At 42.4% G+C, this 19,891-nt stretch overlaps 2 protein-coding genes across 2 annotated transcripts in view; both read left to right on the top strand.

Moving 5' to 3' along the window:
* Nucleotides 1-19,891, top strand: part of LOC129816279 (dynein, cytoplasmic 1, intermediate chain 2a) — a 52,149-nt gene that overhangs the window by 5,654 nt on the left and 26,604 nt on the right. The gene's annotated exons all lie outside the window — the stretch shown is intronic.
* Nucleotides 16,112-19,788, top strand: LOC129816281 (plasma membrane ascorbate-dependent reductase CYBRD1-like). The gene is made up of 4 exons (XM_055870569.1): nucleotides 16,112-16,353; nucleotides 17,126-17,334; nucleotides 17,607-17,761; nucleotides 17,872-19,788. The coding sequence occupies exons 1-4, from the start codon at nucleotides 16,161-16,163 to the stop codon at nucleotides 18,143-18,145; spliced, it is 831 nt and encodes a 276-aa protein (XP_055726544.1). The 5' UTR covers nucleotides 16,112-16,160; the 3' UTR covers nucleotides 18,146-19,788.

Genomic DNA, 19,891 nt, shown 5'->3' with positions numbered 1-19,891 from the left:
ATATAAATACATCTTCTTTTTAATAGAAGATGAAATGAACACGAACACTAATACAAACTAGACAAAACAACAAACGACCGTGAAGCTATAATACGAAAGTGCAGACACAAGCAACTAACGTCAAGACATAGACAATTACCCACAACCTACCTAATGCCTATGGCTGCCTTAATATGGCTCTCAATCAGAGACAACAATAGACAGCTGTCTCTAATTGAGAACCAATCCAGGCAACCATAGACTTACATAAACACCTACACTGAACACAACCCAATGAACTCTACAAACCCCCCTAGACAATACACACACCCTAGACTAGACAAAAACACACAAACATCCCCCATGTAACACCCTGACCTAACTAAAATAATAAAGAAAACAAAGATAACTAAGGCCAGGGCGTGACAACAATGCAGTATGGCACCGACAGAGATGGTCGCCTCGCTTCAGGTTCTTAGGAAACGATGCAGTATTAAGTTCTTTAAATATATTATTTCTTACATTGTTACCCCAGAAAATGTTAAGTCTTATTACAGTTAAAGTCGGAAGTTTACATACACCTTAGCCAAATACATTTAAACTCAGTTTTTCACAATTCCTGACATTTAATCCTAGTAAATAATTACTGTCTTAGGTCAGTTAGGATCACCACTTTATTTTAAGAATGTGAAATGTCAGAAAAATAGTTGAGAGAATGATTTATTTCAGCTTTTATTTCTTTCATCACATTCCCAGTGGGTCAGAAGTTTACATACACTCAATTAGTATTTGGTAGCATGTCTTTAAATTGTTTAACTTGGGTCAAACGTTTCAGGTAGCCGTCCACAAGCTTCCCACAATAAATTGAGTGAATTTTGGCCCATTCTTCCTGACAGAGCTGGTGTAACTGAGTCAGGTTTGTAGGCCTCCTTGCTCGCACACACTTTTTCAGTTCTGCCCACACATTTTCTATAGGATTGAGGTCAGGGCTTTGTGATGGCCACTCCAATACCTTGACTTTGTTGTCGTTATGCCATTATGCCACAACTTTGGAAGTATGCTTGGGGTCATTGTCCATTTGGAAGACCCATTTGCGACCAAGCTTTGACTTCCTGACAGATGTCTTGAGATGTTGCTTCAATATAACCACATATTTTTCCTTCCTCATGAAGCCATCTATTTTGTGAAATGCACCAGTCCCTCCTGCAGCATGCATCCCCACAACATGATGCTGCCACCCCCGTGCTTCACGGTTGGGATGGTGTTCTTCGGCTTGCAAGCCTCCCCCTTTTTCCTCCAAACATAGCGATGGTCATTATGGCCAAACAGTTCTATTTTTGTTTCATCAGACCAGAGGACATTTCTCCAAAAAGTACAATATTTGTCCCCATGTGCAGTTGCAAACCGTAGTCTGGCTTTTTACGGCAGTTTTGGAGCAGTGGCTTCTTCCTTGCTGAGCGGCCTTTCAGGTTATATCAATATAGGAGTTGTTTTACATTTGTCACAAGAAACTAGCTCCCTGGTATACAGAAAATACCCGAGCTCTGAAGCAAGCTTCCAGAAAATTGGAACGGAAATGGCGCCACACCAAACTGGAAGTCTTCCGACTAGCTTGGAAAAACAGTACTGCGCAGTATCGAAGAGCCCTCACTGCTGCTCGATCATCCTACTTTTCCAACTTAATTGAGGAAAATAAGAACAATCCAAAATGTATTTTTGATACTGTCGCAAAGCTAACTAAAAAGCAGCATTCCCCAAGTGAGGATGGCTTTCACTTCAGCAGTAATAAATTCATGAACTTCTTTGAGGAAAAGATCATGATCATTAGAAAGCAAATTACGGACTCCTATTTAAATCTGCGTATTCCTCCAAAGCTCAGCTGTCCTGAGTCTGCACAACTCTGCCAGGACCTAGGATCAAGAGAGACACTTAATAGTTTTAGTACTATATCTCTTGACACAATGATGAAAATAATCATGGCCTCTAAACCTTCAAGCTGCATACTGGATCCTATTCCAACTAAACTACTGAAAGAGCTGCTTCATGTGCTTGGCCCTCCTATGTTGAACATAATAAAATGCTCTCTATTCACCGGATGTGTACCAAACTCACTAAAAGTGGCAGTAATAAAGCCTCTCTTGAAAAAGCCAAACCTTGACTCAGAAAATATAAAAAACTATCGGCCTATATCAAATCTTCCATTCCTTTCAAAAATTTTAGAAAAAGCTGTTGCGCAGCAATTCACTGCCTTCCTGAAGACAAACAATGTATACGAAATGCTTCAGTCTGGTTTTAGACCCCATCATAGCACTGAGACTGCACTTGTGGTGGTAAATTACCTTTTAATGGCGTCAGACCGAGGCTCTGCATCTGTCCTCGTGCTACTAGACCTTAGTGCTGCCTTTGATACCATCGATCACCACATTCTTTTGGAGAGATTGGAAACCCAAATTGGTCTACACGGACAAGTTCTGGCCTGGTTTAGATCTTATCTGTCGGAAAGATATCAGTTTGTCTCTGTGAATGGTTTGTCCTCTGACAAATCAACTGTACATTTCGGTGTTCCTCAAGGTTCCGTTTTAGGACCACTATTGTTTTCACTATATATTTTACCTTTTGGGGATGTCATTCGAAAACATAATGTTAACTTTCACTGCTATGCGGATGACACACAGCTGTACATTTCAATGAAACATGGTGAAGCCCCAAAATTGCCCTCGCTAGAAGCCTGTGTTTCAGACATAAGGAAGTGGATGGCTGAAAACTTTATACTTTTAAACTCGGACAAAACAGAGATGCTTGTTCTAGGTCCCAAGAAACAAAGAAATATTCTGTTAAATCTGACAATTAATTTTGATGGTTGTAAAGTCGTCTCAAATAAAACTGTGAAGGACCTCGGCGTTACTCTGGACCCTGATCTCTCTTTTTGACGAACATATCAAGACTGTTTCAAGGACAGCTTTTTTCCATCTACGTAACATTACAAAAATCTGAAATGTTCTGTCCAAAAATAATGCAGAAAAGTTAATCCATGCTTTTGTTACTTCTAGGTTGGACTACTGCAATGCTCTACTTTCCGGCTACCCGGATAAAGCACTAAATAAACTTCAGTTAGTGCTAAATACGGCTGCTAGAATCCTGACTAGAACCAAAAAATTTGATCATATTACTCAGTGCTAGCTTCCCTACACTGGCTTCCTGTGAAGGCAAGGGCTGATTTCAAAGTTTTACTGCTAACCTACAAAGCATTGCATGGGCTTCCTCCTACCTATCTTTCCGAGTTGGTCCTGCCGTACATACCTATACGTACGCTACGGTCACAAGACGTAGGCCTCCTAATTGTCCCTAGAATTTCTAAGCAAACAGCGGGAGGCAGGGCTTTCTCCTATAGATCTCCATTTTTATGGAATGGTCTGCCTACCCATGTGAGAGACACAGACTCGGTCTCAACCTTTAAGTCTTTACTGAAGACTTATCTCTTCAGTAGGTCATATGATTGAGTGTAGTCTGGCCCAGGAGTGTGAAGGTGAACGGAAAAGCTCTGGAGCAACGAACCGCCCTTGCTGTCTCTGCCTGGCCGGTTCCCCTCTCTCCACTGGGATTCTCTGCCTCTAACCCTATTACAGGCGCTGAGTCACTGGCTTACTGGTGCTCTTTCATGCCGTCCCTAGGAGGGGTGCGTCAGTTGAGTGGGTTGAGTCATTGACGTGATCTTCCTGTCTAGGTTGGCGCCCCCCCTTGGTTTGTGTCGTGGCAGAGATCTTTGTGGGCTATACTCGGCCTTGTCTCAGGATAGTAAGTTGGTGGTTGAAGATATCCCTCTAGTGGTGCGTGGCTGTGCTTTGGCAAAGTGGGTGGGGTTATATCCTTCCTGTTTGGCCCTGTCCGGGGGTATCATCAGATGGGGCCACAGTGTCTCCTGACCCCTCCTGTCTCAGCCTCCAGTATTTATGCTGCAGTAGTTTATGTGTCGGGGGGCTAGAGTATCTGGAGTACTTCTCCTGTCTTATCCGGTGTCCTGTGTGAATTTAAGTGTGCTCTCTCTAATTCTCTCCTCTCTTTCTTTCTCTCTCTCGGAGGACCTGAGCCCTAGGACCATGCGTCAGGACTACCGGGCATGATGACTCCTTGCTGTACCCAGTCCACCTGGCCTTGCTGCTGTTCCAGTTTCAACTGTTCTGCCTGCGGCTATGGAACTCTGACCTGTCCACCGGACGTGCTACCTGTCCCAGACCTGCTGTTTTCAACTCTCTAGAGACCGCAGGAGCGGTAGAGATACTCTTAATGATCGGCTATGAAAAGCCAACTGACATTTACTCCTGAGGTGCTGACTTGCTCCACCCTCGATAACTTCTGTGATTATTATTATTTGACCATGCTGGTCATTTATGAACATTTGAACATCTTGACCATGTTCTGTTATAATCTCCACCCTGCACAGCCAGAAGAGGACTGGCCACCCCTCATAGCCTGGTTCCTCTCTAGGTTTCTTCCTAGGTTTTGGCCTTTCTAGGGAGTTTTTCCTAGCCACCGTGCTTCTACTCCTGCATTGCTTGCTGTTTGGGGTTTTAGGCTGGGTTTCTGTACAGCACTTTGAGATATTAGCTGATGTACGAAGGGCTATATAAAATACATTTGATTTGATTGATTTGATTTACTGTGGCTATAGATACTTTTGTACCTGCTTACTCCAGCATCTTCACAAGGCCCTTTGCTGTTGTTCTGGGATTGATTTGCACTTTTTGCACCAAAGTACATTCATCTCTAGGAGACAGAACGCGTCTCCTATCTGAGCGGTGTGATGGCTGTGTGGTCCCATAGTGTTTATACTTGCGTACTATTGTTTGTACAGATGAACGTGGTACCTTCACGCATTTGGAAATTGCTCCCAAGGATGAACCAGACTTGTGGAGGTCTACAATTTATTTTCTGAGGTCTTGGCTGATATCTTTTCATTTTCCCATGATGTCAAGCAAAGAGGCACTGACTTTGAAGGTAGGCCTTGAAATACATCCACGGGTACTCCTCCAATTGACTCAAATTATGTCAATTAGCCTATCATAAGCTTCTAAAGCCACAACATAATTTTCTGGAATTTTCCAAGCTGTTTAAAGGCACTGTCAACTTAGTGTACGTAAACTTCTGACCCACTGGAATTGTGATACAGTGAAATAATCTGTCTGTAAACAATTGTTGGAAACATTACTTGTGCCATGCTTTATGATTAATGACTCATGGTGTAATCATAACAACATACAGGAACTCAAGCCCTTCTGCTCACCCGATCTAGAATTCCTTACAATCAATTCAACGGCTCAGACACGAGACGTATGTGGTAGGGTCTACAGGAAATCACAGACTACAAAAATAAATCCAGCCACGTCACGGACACCAACATCACACTTCCAGACAAACTTAACACTTTCTTTGCCCACTTTGAGGATAATACAGTCCAACCGTTGCTGCACGCTAACAAGTACTGCGCCCAGAAGGCATCCCTAACCGTGTCCTCAAAGCATACACAGACCAGCTGACTGGTGTGTTTACGGACACATTCAAATCGCTCCCTATCCCAGTCTGTTGTCCCCACATGATTCAAGATGGCTACCATTGTTCTTGTACCCAAGAAGCCAAAGATAACTGAACTAAATGACTACCGCCCCGTAGCACTCACTTCTGTCATCATGAAGTGCTTCAAATGACTAGTCAAGGATCATATCACCTTCACCTTACCGGCCACCCTAGACCCACTTCAGTTTGCATACCGCCCCAACAGGTTCACAGACGACGCAATCGCCATCACACTGCCCTATCCCATCTGGACAAAAGGAATACCTACTGTATGTAAGAATACTGTTCATTGACTACAGCTCAGCATTCAACACCATAGTATCCTCCAAGCTCATCATCAAGCTGGAGGCCCGGGGTCTCAACCCCACCCTGTGCAATTGGGTCCTGGACTTTGACAGGCCGCCCCCAGGTGGTGAAGGTAGGAAACAACATCTCCACTTTGCTGACCCTCAACACTGGGGCCCCAAAAGGGTGCGTGCTCAGCCCCCTCCAGTACTCCTTGTTCACCCACGACTGCATGGCCATGCACGCCTCCAACTCAATCATCAAGTTTGCAGATGACACAACAGTAGTGGGCTTGATTACCAACAACGACGAGACAGCCTTCAGGGAGGAGGTGAGGGTGTTTTGTCAGGTAAACAACCTCTCCATCAACAAAATGAAGGCGCTGATCGTGGACTTCAGGAAACAGCAGAGGGAGCAGCCCCCTATCCACATCGAAGGGACAGCAGTGGAGAAGGTGGAAAGTTAAGTTCCTCGGCGTACACATCACGGACAAAATGAAATGGTCCACCCACACAGACAGTGTGGTGAAGAAGGAAGGCTGAAGAAATGTGGCTTGTCACCTAAAACCCTACCAAACCTTTACAGATGCACAATCGAGAGCATCTTGTCAGGCTATGTCACAGCCTGGTACGGCAACTGCACCGTCCTCAACCGCAAGACTTTCTAGAGGGTGGTGCGGTCTACACAACGAATCACCGGGGGCAAACTACCCGCCCTACATGACACCTACAGCACCCAATGTCACAGGTAGGCCAAAAAGATCATCAAGGACATCATCCACCCAAGCCACTGCCTGTTCACATCACTATCATCCAGAAGGCGAGGTCAGTACATGTGCATCAAAGCTGGGACCGAGAGACCTAAAAACAGTTTCTATCTCAAGGCCATCAGACTGCTAAACATCAATCCCTAACTCAGAGAGGCTGCTGCCTACATTGAGACCCAGTCACTGGCCACTTCAATAAATAGATCAGTAGTCACTTTATACAATGTACTCTAAATAATGCCACTTTAATAATGTTTACATATCTTACATTACTCATATCACATGTATATACTGTATTTTATAACATCTATTGCACTTTGCCTATGCCGCTCATCCATATACTTACATGTACATATTCTCATTCACCCCTTTAGATGTGTGTGTATTAGATAGTTGTTAGATTACTCGTTAGATATTACTGCACTGTCAGAACTAGAAGCACAAGCATTTCGCTACACTCACATTAACATCTGCTTACCATGTGTATGTGACAAATAAAATTGATTTTATTTAAATAAAAAATTTGTGTTATTGAGCCAACAATGATGGGCGCTGCACTCTTAAGCAGATCTGGATCCAATTGGTTGGCCCCTGTGGATTTCTTGTTGTCTATTGCTTGCAAAGCATCCAGGACTTATTTTTCTGTAAATAACCTAAAAGAAAAGCTTTGACTATCATTTCTCTGGTCATTCAGCAAGTTTCCCCTATCAGCAACCAGCCCAGTATCATTGTGAATAGGCTTAAAAGTTATTTCAAAGCGATAAAATGGTGATTAAATGCATCAATGATGGAATTTTTTTCCATAATGAGGCCAGTGTCTGGCCTAACTGAAATTTGCAAAGTTCCTCTTTTTGATGACACGGGGCTGAGATATTAGTATTCTCACATCTCTAACACAAAACAACTGGGCAATGGTCACTAATGGCCTGGGGCGAAGACAAGAGTAGAAACATATTTTGGGATGTGCATATTGACGGGAACTGGATGTCAGGCGGTGGGTGTAGCTGGTGCATGAAGTCAGGCGCAGGAGAGCAGAGATAAGTAAACAATGCACTTTAATAAAGGCAAATGCACAAAGTAACAAATCCAATGTGCGAACAAAAATTATGGTTGCCACTAAACACAGGTGAAACAGCACCCGGGAATAAACCAGCCGGAAACGTACCGACCTAACAAATAAACAATCACGCACAAAGACATGGGGGAAACAGAGGGCTAAATACACAACACATAATGAGGGAAATTAAACCAGGTGTGTGGGAAAACAAGACAACACAAATGGAAAATGAAAAATGGATCAGTGATGGCTAGAAGACCGGCGACGTCGACTGTCGAACACCACCCGAACAAGGAGAGGCATCGACTTCGGCAAAAGTCGTGACAGTACCCCCCCTTGACGCCCGGCTCCAGCAGCGCGCCGACACCGGCCTCGGGGACAACCCGGAGGGCGAGGCGCAGGGCGATCCGGACGAAGACGGTGGAACTCCCGCGGCATTGAAGGGTCCAACACGTCCTCCACCGGAACCCAGCATCTCTCCTCCGGACCATACCCCTCCCAGTCCATGAGGTACTGAAGGCCCCTCGCCCAATGTCTCGAATCCAGTATGGAACGAACGGAGTACGCCGGGGCCCCCTCAATGTCCAGAGGGGGCGGAGGAACCTCCCGCACCTCAGACTCCTGGAGCGGGCCAGCCACCACCGGCCTGAGGAGAGACACATGGAACGAGGGGTTAATGCGGTAAACATGCTCAATGGGTGACATGTCTGCAGACCATGGAAGAACTGGGACATTTGTAGCTTCCAGGAACTGTGTACAGATCCTTGTGACATGGGGCTGTGCATTATCATGCTGAAACCTGAGGTGATGGCGGCGGATTAATGGCATGACAATGGGCCTCAGGATCACATCACGGTATTTCTGTGCATTCAAATTGCCATCGATAAAACACAATTGTGTTTGTTGTCCGTAGCTTATGCCTGCCCATACCATAACCCCACCACCTCCATGGGGCACTTTGTTCACAACGTTGAGTTCAGCAAACCGCTCGCCGCCACAACGCCATGCACACTGTCTGCCATCTGCCCGGTACAGTTGAAACCGGGATTCATCCGTGAAGAGCACACTTCTCCACCGGTCCAGTGGCCATCGACGGTGAGCATTTACCCACTGAAGTCCGTTACGACGCCAAACTACAGTCAGTTCAAGACCATGGTGTCGACGACGAGCACGCAGATGAGCTTCCTCGAGACGGTTTCTGACAGTTTCTGCAGAAATTCTTCGGTTGTGCAAATCCTTAGTTTCATCAGCAGTCCAGGTGGCTGATCTCAGACAGTAAAGAAGCTGGATGTGGAGGTCCTGTGCTGGCGTAGTTACATGTGGTCTGCGGTTGTGAGGCCGGTTGGACGTACTGTCAAATTCGGATGATGGTAAAGAAATGAACATTCAATTCTCTGGCAACAGATCTGGTGGACTGTTGCCAGAGAACTGCAGTCAACGTGCCAATTACATGCTTCCTCAAAACATGAGACATCTGTGGCATTGTGTTGTGTGACAAAACTGCACATTTTAGAATGGCCCCAGCACAAGTTGCATCTGTAGGGAATGGAACCACTCGATTTCGTCCTTACGTTATATCGGCTTTGAACACATCACCCTCCCTAGGAGAGGGGTTGACCTCGATAATTTATTGTTTGAATGAGAGGCTGCTTGGATCTTTAATTTAAAACCCATGCTCCTTTCGGTCTCAACGTAGACTTTGATCTGAAGCCATTCCTGTGAGTATTGTGATTTTGCTATTCATTGCAAAATGTTTGTAGGCCTATGTAGCCAAGTTGTATCTATGATCTACAGTTGAAGTCGGAAGTTTACAAACACTTAGGTTGGAGTCATTAACTCATTTTTTTAACCATTCCACAAATTTCTTGTTAACAACTATAGTTTTGGCAAGTCGGTTAGGACATCTACTTTGTGCATGACACAAGTAATTTTTCCAATAATTGTTTACAGGCAGATTATTTCACTGTATCACAGTTCCAGTGGGTCAGACGTTTACATACACTAAGTAACCAAAAGAAGTGTTAAACAAGTCAATCTATTTTATATTTGAGATTCTTCAAATTAGCCACCCTTTGCCTTGATGACAGCTTTGCACACTCTTGGCATTTTCTCAACCAGCTTCATGAGGTAGTCACCTGGAATGCATTTCAATTAACAGGTGTGCCTTGTTCAAAGTTAATTTGTGGAAATTCTTTCCTTCTTACTGTGTTTGAGCCAATCAGTTGTGTTGTGACAAGGTAGGGTTGGTATAGAGAAGATAGCCCTATTTGGTAAAAGACCAAGTCCATATTATGGCAAGAACTGCCCAAATAAGCCAATAGAAACGACCGTCCATCATTACTAAGAGAGTGAAGGTCAGTCAATCTGGGAAAATTTCAATAACTTTTAAAGTTTCTTCATGTGCAGTCACAAAAAACATCAAGCGCTATAATGAAACTGGCTCTCATGAGGACTGCCACAGGAAAGGAAGACCCAGAGTTACCTCTGCTGCAGAGGGTAAATTCATTAGAGTTACCAGCCTCAGATTGCAGCCAAAATAAATGCTTCACAGAGAACAAGTAACAGACACATCTCAACATCAACTGTTCAGAGGAGACTTTGCTGGAAAGAAACCCCTTCTAAAAGGACACCAATAATAATAAGAGACTTGCCTGGGCCAAGAAACACGACCAATAGACATTAGACCATTGGAAATCTGTCCTTTGGTCTGTTGAGTCCAAATTTGAGATTTTTGGTTCCAACCGTTGTGTCTTTGTGAGAGACGCAGAGTAGGTGAACGGATGATCTCCGCATGTGTGGTTTCCACCGCGAAGCAAGGAGGAGGTGGTGTGATGGTGTGGGGGTGCTTTGCTGGTGACACTGTCTGTGATTTATTTAGAATTCAAGGCACACTTAACCAGCATGGCTACCACAGCCTTCTGCAGCAATACGCCATCCCATCTGGTTTGCGCTTAGTGGGACTATTATTTGTTTTTCAACAGGACAATGACCCAACACACCTCCAGGCTGTGTAAGGGCTATTTGACCAAGAAGGAGAGTGATGGAGTGCTGCATCAGATGACCTGGCATCCACAATCACCTGACCTCAACCTAATTGAGATGGTTTGAGATGAGTTGGACCACAGAGTGAAGGAAAAGCAGGCAACAAATGCTCAGCATATGTGGGAACTCCTTCAAGACTGTTGGAAAGGCATTCCAGGTTAAGCTAGTTGAGAGAATGCCAAGAGTGTGCAAAGCTGTCAAGGCAAAGGGTGGCTACTTTCTAGAAACTAAAATATATTTTGATTTGTTTAACACATTTTTGGTTAATACATGATTCCATATGTGTTATTATGTAGTTTAGATGTCTTCAATATCATTCTACAATGTAGAACATTTTTTAAATAAAGAAAACCCTTGAATGAGTAGGTGTGTCCATACTTGACTGGTACTGTATATTTTTTAAATATTTTTACATATTTATACGGCTGAGCTTATAAATATGTTGCTCATTTCAGTGGTTTCAGAGTCCCGCAATAAGAGCTGAGATGCTAATATTTGTGTAAACTCTTTACAGTTGTGTTCTGTGGGTGTCACTGAGTAGGCTGATTTCCCATTTCATAGGTGCACAATCCATAGGTTAGGCTGTACAGTGCAATATGAATGTCCAACACACAGCAGACTGACTGGAAAAGTGATTACCCACAATCAAAGTCCTGCAATAAGAGCTAAGACGCTAATATTTGTGTAAACTCTTTACAGTTGTGTTCTTTGAGTGTCACAGAATAGGCTGATATGCCATTTCATCTGTGCACAATCCATACAATAGGTTAGGCTGCATAGGCGGAAATCCCAGGGGGGACGGGGGGGACACGACCCCCCCATCCTGGGAAAAATATGACTTGTCCCTCCCAATATATCACTGTAAACATAACTATGTAATTTCAATAATATTAATAATACGCAATGAAAGCACTTGTGCTGATTATAGACACTTAATAGCGCGTTTTTAAGTTTCACAAGATTGCGACCCCCCCGCCCTTTGCCTCACGATGGTTTGATCCACTGCCAGTTCTTTAGCTTGCAAGGTAATAGAGGGTTCGTATCTACTGTCCGAAAGACACTCGATGTACGTAACTGACGTGAGGTAATTCAGTCAATTGCGCCATAGCAATGTATATATTTTTCTAATGTTGCAGGGTTCACACACTAGCTGAATTTGCAGAGCTAACGCGCAAACTAAAGCAAACATTAACTATCAAGCTAGCTAGTACCTATTCCATTTATGTGGCGTCGTCAAAGATGGAATATTTGCTATCGTCAGTTTATTCCAAGATTAGCATGCAGCTGTAGTGCTTCAAAGTCCCTGTGATAAGGTTAGCGATAAACTGAAGTCCAAACTGAACAGAACTACACTCTCTTATACCATTGTCTTAAATATATTTAATGGTCTCGTTGCAAAAGCTAAATTGTCGCTAGGGATTTTTTTATTTTTTTTCACCTTTATTTAACCAGGTAGCAAAGATTATAGCAAACACCACAGAAACGGAATTGGTGCTCGCTAGCTTTGCAAATTCAGCTATTGTTGGAAGCTAGCCAATATGAAACAAACTATGTTAAAATTACAAAAGGTTGCAGCATGTGTTGTGTAAATGTGTGTGTGTGCAGCTAGACCGGCCAGCCAGCCAGTCAGGTAGAAAAATGTCAGAAAAAAGTAAAAAGACGGATATCAAAGTATTTGTCAGTACACCAAAACGCAAAGTAAGAACTCTAGTAGCCTAATATCTCAAAGACGAGTTGATAAAATGTTCATAAGAAAGAAGTGAAATGCTAATGGCAATGTTTCACAATGATGTCATTAGGCAGAGCAGGCAACAGATGGCACACAGACAGATATGCAGGGACAGACTGGCAGAGACAGGGAGTCTCAGGTAAGTTTGTTGAGTCTTTGTTTGGCAACATTATGAAAGGTTCTCCATTTTTTTTATTTGTAAAATAGGGACATAATTGGAAAATGCCATGGATACCCCCACTCTCAACTTAAACTGGTGACTAAACTAAGATTTGTTAAAGGCAATGGTATTGCTGTTGTGATTAATTGTGTAGTTTTGGGTACCGGTAGTTAGGAGTACAGCAAACACCTTATTTCTTTTCTAGGAGTCAGACTGTGAGTCAGTGAGGGTGGTGAAAGGGAAAGAGCCAAGGAGAGAGACTTCAGAGGACAGTGTCACAGCCACGGCAGGACCAGGTGTCACCCTTGTTGCCAGCAGCACCAGTATAGGGGACAGTGGCACAGCATCGTCCAGTTACCTCAGTGATGGCACAAAACCATATCAGCCACACCCACAATTTATAGAACCGCAAACTCTTGCCAACAGAGTGTTGACGTTTCAAGAGAGATGGTTTCGCGATTTCCCCTGGCTACATTATAATCCATCAATAAAAGGAGTGTTGTGTTTTCACTGTAGCCAAGGGTTTTCAAGCCAGCCATCTTTTGGCCAAAGAGCAGATTCTGCCTTCATTAGTGCAGGATTTAGGAACTGGAGAAAAGCCATTGAAAAATTCACAGCACATCAAAACTGCCAAACCCACCGCCACTTTGTAACTGTAACAGCACACCAGCTAAATCCAATCAGTGTCCAGTTATCCAGCGCGTAGGGTAAACAGCAGGAGGACGCAAGGCATTGCTTGATGAAAATTGTTAGTTCGGTGCGGCATGTAGTAAGACAGGGACAAGCCTTTAGAGGCCACACGGATGACAGTGGGAATTTATACCAGCTTTTGAAACTCAGGGCAGAAGAGGATGATCCCATTTTACTGAAGTGGTTAACAGAGCGTACCACAATGTACACAGGCCCCAAAGCACAGAATGAAATTCTGAACATGGCCAATACAGTCATTCGAGGCATTGCAGCTGAGATTAGGTCTCTTCCGATTGTACAATTTTCATTAATTGTTGTGTCTCCGACACCCTGTCTCTGGTATGCAGGCTGCAGTCGAGTGTGTGCGGTCATCTCTTAGGGGCAAGAGAAATGACGAAAGCTACCTTGCACTGTATGAGAAAGCAACAACTTTGATTGACTCTATTGAATCCATTGAATCCATTGAGACGCACTCAAGACGATTTGCTGGCAAAGCATTGGATCACTATAGGGCAGAATTTTTTTAAGTGTTGGATGGTGTGGAGGTTCAGTTTGGCGACCGTTTTGACCAGGACAGTCTAAACGCCCTGCAAAAGTTGGAAAGAGCGCTTCTCACGGGCGAGTTGGATGAGTCTCTAGATCAGTACCCTGAGCTGAACATAGATTCTCTTTCAGTGCAGAACCCTCTCTTTCACAACAAATACCCCTGTAGCAGCAGTTGAGAGGCAGCAGAGGTCCTCAGGAGGCTTCCAGTGGAGGTGCGGGGGTTGTTTGACCAAGTTGAGGTGCTGATCAGAATTTTGTTTGTGGTGCCAGTGTGTTCATGTGAGGCTGAGAGGAGTTTCAGTGCACTCCGCAGGTTAAAGACTTGGCTACGGGCCAGCATGGGCCAAGAGAGACTGAACGGCGTAGTTGTCTGTAATGTACATAAAGACAGGCTGGACAGTCTCAAGAGGGAAAATATCTGCCAGCAATTTGTTGGATCCATTGAAACCCGCAAACATATGTTCGGTTCTTTTGTTCAGTAGTGTGTATAGCAGTGGTTCTCAACCTTTTTTGGGTACTGGAACACCTGCATAATTTGAGGCAAGGCAGGCAAGGTTTTGAGCGGTCCTCAGGGACCTCCACCCCCTCTATATTATATGTAAGCTTACTGGAAACCTTGTGGTACTGAATACGTTCATTACACTTTATTTTATTTCACGGACACCTTGCAATTAGTCCATGGACCCCTGTTTGAGAACCCCTGGTGTAATTGATATTTGTTCTTTTGTTTAGTAGTTTTCAGTTTTTAGTACATGACAGTACACTTACAAATTATTATTATTATTTCATGTTATTTTATTTAAAATTGCATACTTTGTGTGACATACTTGTCCATAGCTGCTGTTTGAAGAGTTGAGACACTGACTGAAGGATATTTTGTTTGATTTATTTGGGTTTTTCATTGAAGTAGTTATTTTGCTTTTAGAACTGTACTTATTTTAAGCTTTTTGTTCTTGTAAAGATATTGTAGTAGACTCAGGCCAGGTGCACATATTTAATGACTATATAAATGTATCACAAAGTCAAATTAAAAGGTCAATTCAATACGGAGACCAACTTTGTGATGGTTCTCAATGGAGATTCTTTACGATGAGATCACACCATGCTCATTGTATTTATGAAAACTACACCCATACAGTGTACAGTACCATTGCCGCCTAATGGCCTTTCTTGATATTGCTGGTTGTAAGTACGAATACCTGCATACATACTGGACTGATAAGGATCACTGCTATAACTATTATTAGTAGTAGTATTATAATGATTTAAACAAGTTGGGACAACCCTTCAGTTAACTACTGTACCTAACAATTATCCAGTAGTAGTGATTATGGTCCCTCAATATACATTTAACATATTACAACGTAGGCTATGTGTTACAGCACTACTTTTGTTGTCCCCCTCAGGAATTGCTCCTGAGAAAATTTCATGTAATTGTCCCCTCCAAGGTTGATATCAGATTTTCGCCCCTGTTAGGCTGTACAGTGCAAATAAGTATGCCCCCAATGCAATTCTGAATTCAAATACATCCACAGTTCGATTTCAAAATATTTCATTTTTTTTTGTCAAATTAACTAATAATTTTCTTTTGTTGATTTTGTATTAGCATTATCTTGTCCAATTGTGGCATTATTCCACAATTTGTATCTGTTTGAATCAGTTTCAATTTGGGACTTATATTTTGAACAGCGAACATCGATTCTTCTATTGTTGCTCATGCTAATGTTGTGCACGACACATTGGTGAGCTGTTTTATATCTGCTGTGTGTGTGTTACCTGGCCTCAGAGCATTTCGTATCATTCTTTACCTAAATACTTCACTCTCCATTTAGTATATGTAACATTTCGTATGGTATGTATTCATTTGTGAATGTCCTTAATCCATTTCGTATGATATGTTACAAATTACAATTCGTAGCTAAAAAGCAGTAAGAAGTTGAAAGTTGCTAATTAGCTAAAATTGTCTGATGAGATTCCAACATGCAGCCTTGGAGTTATTATACACTTGTGTTATACGCCCACCGTTCCACCCAGACCAACAATTATCCTTTTATTTTTGCCTTGTCGTATGTAACCATACCAAACGTAACATATCATACTAATTTGAGGGTCCCGGGTTGACCGATTACTATGCTACGTCTAGTCTATGAGACCAGTCTGTTCTGTCTGACCCATTTGTAACAACGAAGGTTACAAAACGTTGGTGTTACAAAACATTTGCAGATTTGTTATTGGAAAATAATGACTCGTGACGCCCCCCCCCCCCCCCCCCACACTTGAAATTCCTCAAATCACTTCCTTCATTAATCTAGTGTTGGCGTTCGCGCTGTTAGAGATGGCGATGGAGAATTTCAAGCAGTTCCTGTTCGCTTTGTCCGCTGCAGTTACCGTTGGTTTTGTCTCGATAATTTTTGTTTTGAGATGGGTTTTCTACTTCAAGGAAGGTTTAGCATGGGATGGAGGACTGGCCGAATTCAATTGGCACCCGGTTTTAATCGTTACCGGGTTCATTTTTATGCAGGGAATTGGTGAGAAGTTTGTATCTGTTTATTACTCTTTCAAGTACAGAATTCAGCTAAATCTGAAGCGATTGAGTTTGGCCGACAAAGTCTTCGTTTTAACAAGTTATTTTGATCTGAAAGTTATTTCACCAAGCCGTTTGGAACCTGGAAGATTTTTCTCCCAAAATTCCGAAGTAACTTTAACTCAAAGAAAAGGGCTACATTGTATCTATTCACTGTCAGGGTACTATTATTGAAAGAAATATGCATTGTTTTCTAAACCGTTTCGGTTGTTTGCTTTATTATCATCAGTTTTGTTGTATACAAATATGTTAGAGCACGATCTATGCTAATGTTGCACTGATGCATTTCTGAGTAAAACAAGACCCTTTGATTCTTTACAAAGTTTAAGCGAATGAGTTATCCTCAGATTTTCTACCAACATTCCAGACCATGTGCATTCTTCCACTTGAAGTAGGCTATTTCCTTGAGTGTAGCCTAAATAACTTAAATGACACATTTAACTTTGATTTGTATGTGCTTGGGATTACATTAGTTAAAAATGATTTTATTGGCTACCCGCTTAAACTAAACAAAATGATATAATGCGATGGGCATATTTTATGTGTAGAAGTAGGTCCACCTCATAGGGATGTAAGAAACAGGATGTTACAACATCTGGTATGTATAGCGAGAATTGCTCATCTCAGAGTATTATTCACATTCAATCACTTTGGATTGAATGCATTTTCATGATTAAACATCAGTTGAATAAGTATGCTACTTTTGTCGGTTTCAGCCATTGTCGTGTATAGGTTGCCATGGACCTGGAAGTGCAGCAAGTTAATGATGAAGTTTATTCATGCTGGCTTAAACATACTGGCCTTCATTTTCGCTGCCATATCTCTAGTAGCAGTATTTGACTTCCACAACGCACAAAATATCCCCAACATGTACAGCCTGCACAGCTGGGTGGGGCTAGCAGCTGTGATACTTTATTCACTACAGGTAAGGACACCAAAATATATTGTGTAGCCTATTATAATGCTGTAGAAATGTCCTTAATGAATGCTTCATAATGTATTATATTGTTATAAAGCTTTGTCATAAAGCATCATTCTAATAGATTTTGTTGTTACTATTTAACTACAGCTCTATGCATGGACGCTTGTGTAGGCTGTTTATGAAGTACATTTTATGGCACAGTAAGACCGGTATATTCCATTCTTCATTACAATGCTTGACACAGTTTCCTGATGTTTCCTTCTTTTACTGAGCAGCTTGTCCTGGGAGTGTGTATATACCTGATACCCATCACCCCGACATACCTGAGAGCCGCGTTTATGCCCCTGCACATCTACAGTGGCCTGTTCATCTTTACCAGTGTCATAGCCACTGCACTTATGGGCATCACAGAGAAGCTCATTTTTGGCCTGTAAGTTTTATAATATGGGATATATGGGACATACACTAAACTTTGGTACTTAGAGACCTCATTTTATAAACATATTACAGCTAAAGCTAACTCTCTTCTTTGTCTCTCAGGAAAAATCCCAGTTACAAAGACTCTCCCCCAGAGGCCACCTTTGTGAATGTGCTGGGAGTACTTATAGTTATTTTTGGAGGAATCATCCTCTGGATCGCTACTCGCCCCTCTTGGAAACGCCCCAGTGAGCAGGTCCTGCGCTCCCCGCCTACTAACGGGGGTGGGTCAGTTGGCACCAAAGTGTCTGAACAAACTGACCCGATTGACCCCAAAGGCAATGGAGATGCCAGAAGAAGGAGTGGTAAATTGGAGGACTCCGGACAGGTCAACTGAGTAACATGAAATCCAACTGCTGATTCTGTCTGTCTGTTGATGCTTTAAAAAGTTGCATTTATCTACTGGCATTCCCTCAGCAAATGTAAACCTTTGTTCCAAATAGCACCTTGAGGAATTGTTTCCAACAGTTCCAGAATGTTGATCTTTAAACTGTTTTTTTTATTTGATGTAATTTAATGTAGTGGACAATGATTTGATAAGAACTTAACTAGCCTATTGAAGATTAGACAGATTATCAAATATACTGAACAAAAATATAAATTCAACAATGTCAAAATTTTTACCGAGTTACAGTTTATACAAGGAAATCAGTTAATTGAAATAAATAAATTAGGCCCTAATCTATGTATTTCATATGACTGGAAATACAGATATGCATCTGTTGGTCACAGATACCTTTTTAGTAGGGGCGGGAATCAGAAAAACAGTATCTGGTGTGACCACAATTTGCCTCATGCAGCATGAAATCTTCACATATAATTGATCAGGCTGTTGGTTGTGGCCTGTAGAATGTTGTCCCACTCCTCTTCAATGGCTGTGCGAAGTTGTTGGATACTGGCGGGAACTGGAACACGCTGTCGTACACGTCGATCCAGAGCATCCTCTAACATGCTCAATGCGTGACATGTCTAGTGAGTATGCAGGCCATGGAAGAACTGGGACATTTTCAGCTTCCAGGAATTTAGTACAGATCCTTGTGATATGGGGCTGTGCATTATCATGAGGTGATGGCGGCGGATGAATGGCACGACAATGGGCCTCAAGTTCTTGTCACGTAATCACTGTGCATTCAAATTGCCATCGATAAAATGAAAGTGTGTTTGTTGTCCGTAGCTTATGCCTGCCCATAACCCCACCGCCACCATGTGGCACTCTGTTCACAACGTTGACATCAGTAAACCACTTTCCCACATGATGCCATGAATGTGGTCGGCGGTTGTGAAGCCGGTTGGCAGTACTGCCAAATTCTCTAAAACAACTTTGGAGAAGGCTTATGGTAGAGAAATTAACATTCAATTATCTGGCAACAGCTCTGGTGGACATTCCTGCAGTCAGCATGCCAATTGCACGCTCCCTCAAATCTGTGGCGTTGTATTGTGTGACAAAACTGCACATTTTAGAGTGGCCTTTTATTGTCCCCATCACAAGGTGCACCTGTGTAATGATCATGCTGTTTAATTAGCTTCTTGATATGCCACACCTGTCAGCTGGATGGATTATCTTGGCAAAGGAGAAATGCTCACTAACAGGGATGTAAACTAATTTGTGCACAAAATTTGAGAGAAATTAGCTTTTTGTGCTCATGGAAAATTTCAAGGGCCTTTTATTTCAGCTCATGAAATGTTGCATATATATTTTTGTTCAGTGTACATATTCCTTACATTTGTGTAACTTTAATGATGATTACATACTGTATTCTTCAGTGTTTTTAAGGCAGGACTTACAGAACAAACACATCTTTAGGTGTGAGGGGTGAATCCATTATAATCCAAATATATGTATTATTACATACAGGTCTACCTAAAGGCAATATAGGCAAACACAAATTGCATCATTACACTGTTCAATATACTATTGATTTAAATCAGTGAGGAATTCATGATTGCTGCTTAATAGTATTAAAGCATATTTACAAGTGATTTAGTACATTATAACATTACCAGCATTTTTGTAGACATGAGGTCTATATACATTTTTGTTGCATTTTGATCACTGGCAGCTCAATTAAATAGTACTCGCAAA

Source organism: Salvelinus fontinalis, chromosome 19, assembly GCF_029448725.1.
Source record: "Salvelinus fontinalis isolate EN_2023a chromosome 19, ASM2944872v1, whole genome shotgun sequence".
Taxonomy (NCBI): domain Eukaryota; kingdom Metazoa; phylum Chordata; class Actinopteri; order Salmoniformes; family Salmonidae; genus Salvelinus; species Salvelinus fontinalis.
The sequence above is the reverse complement of the archived record's forward strand: the minus strand, read 5'-3'. Positions and strand labels throughout refer to the sequence as shown.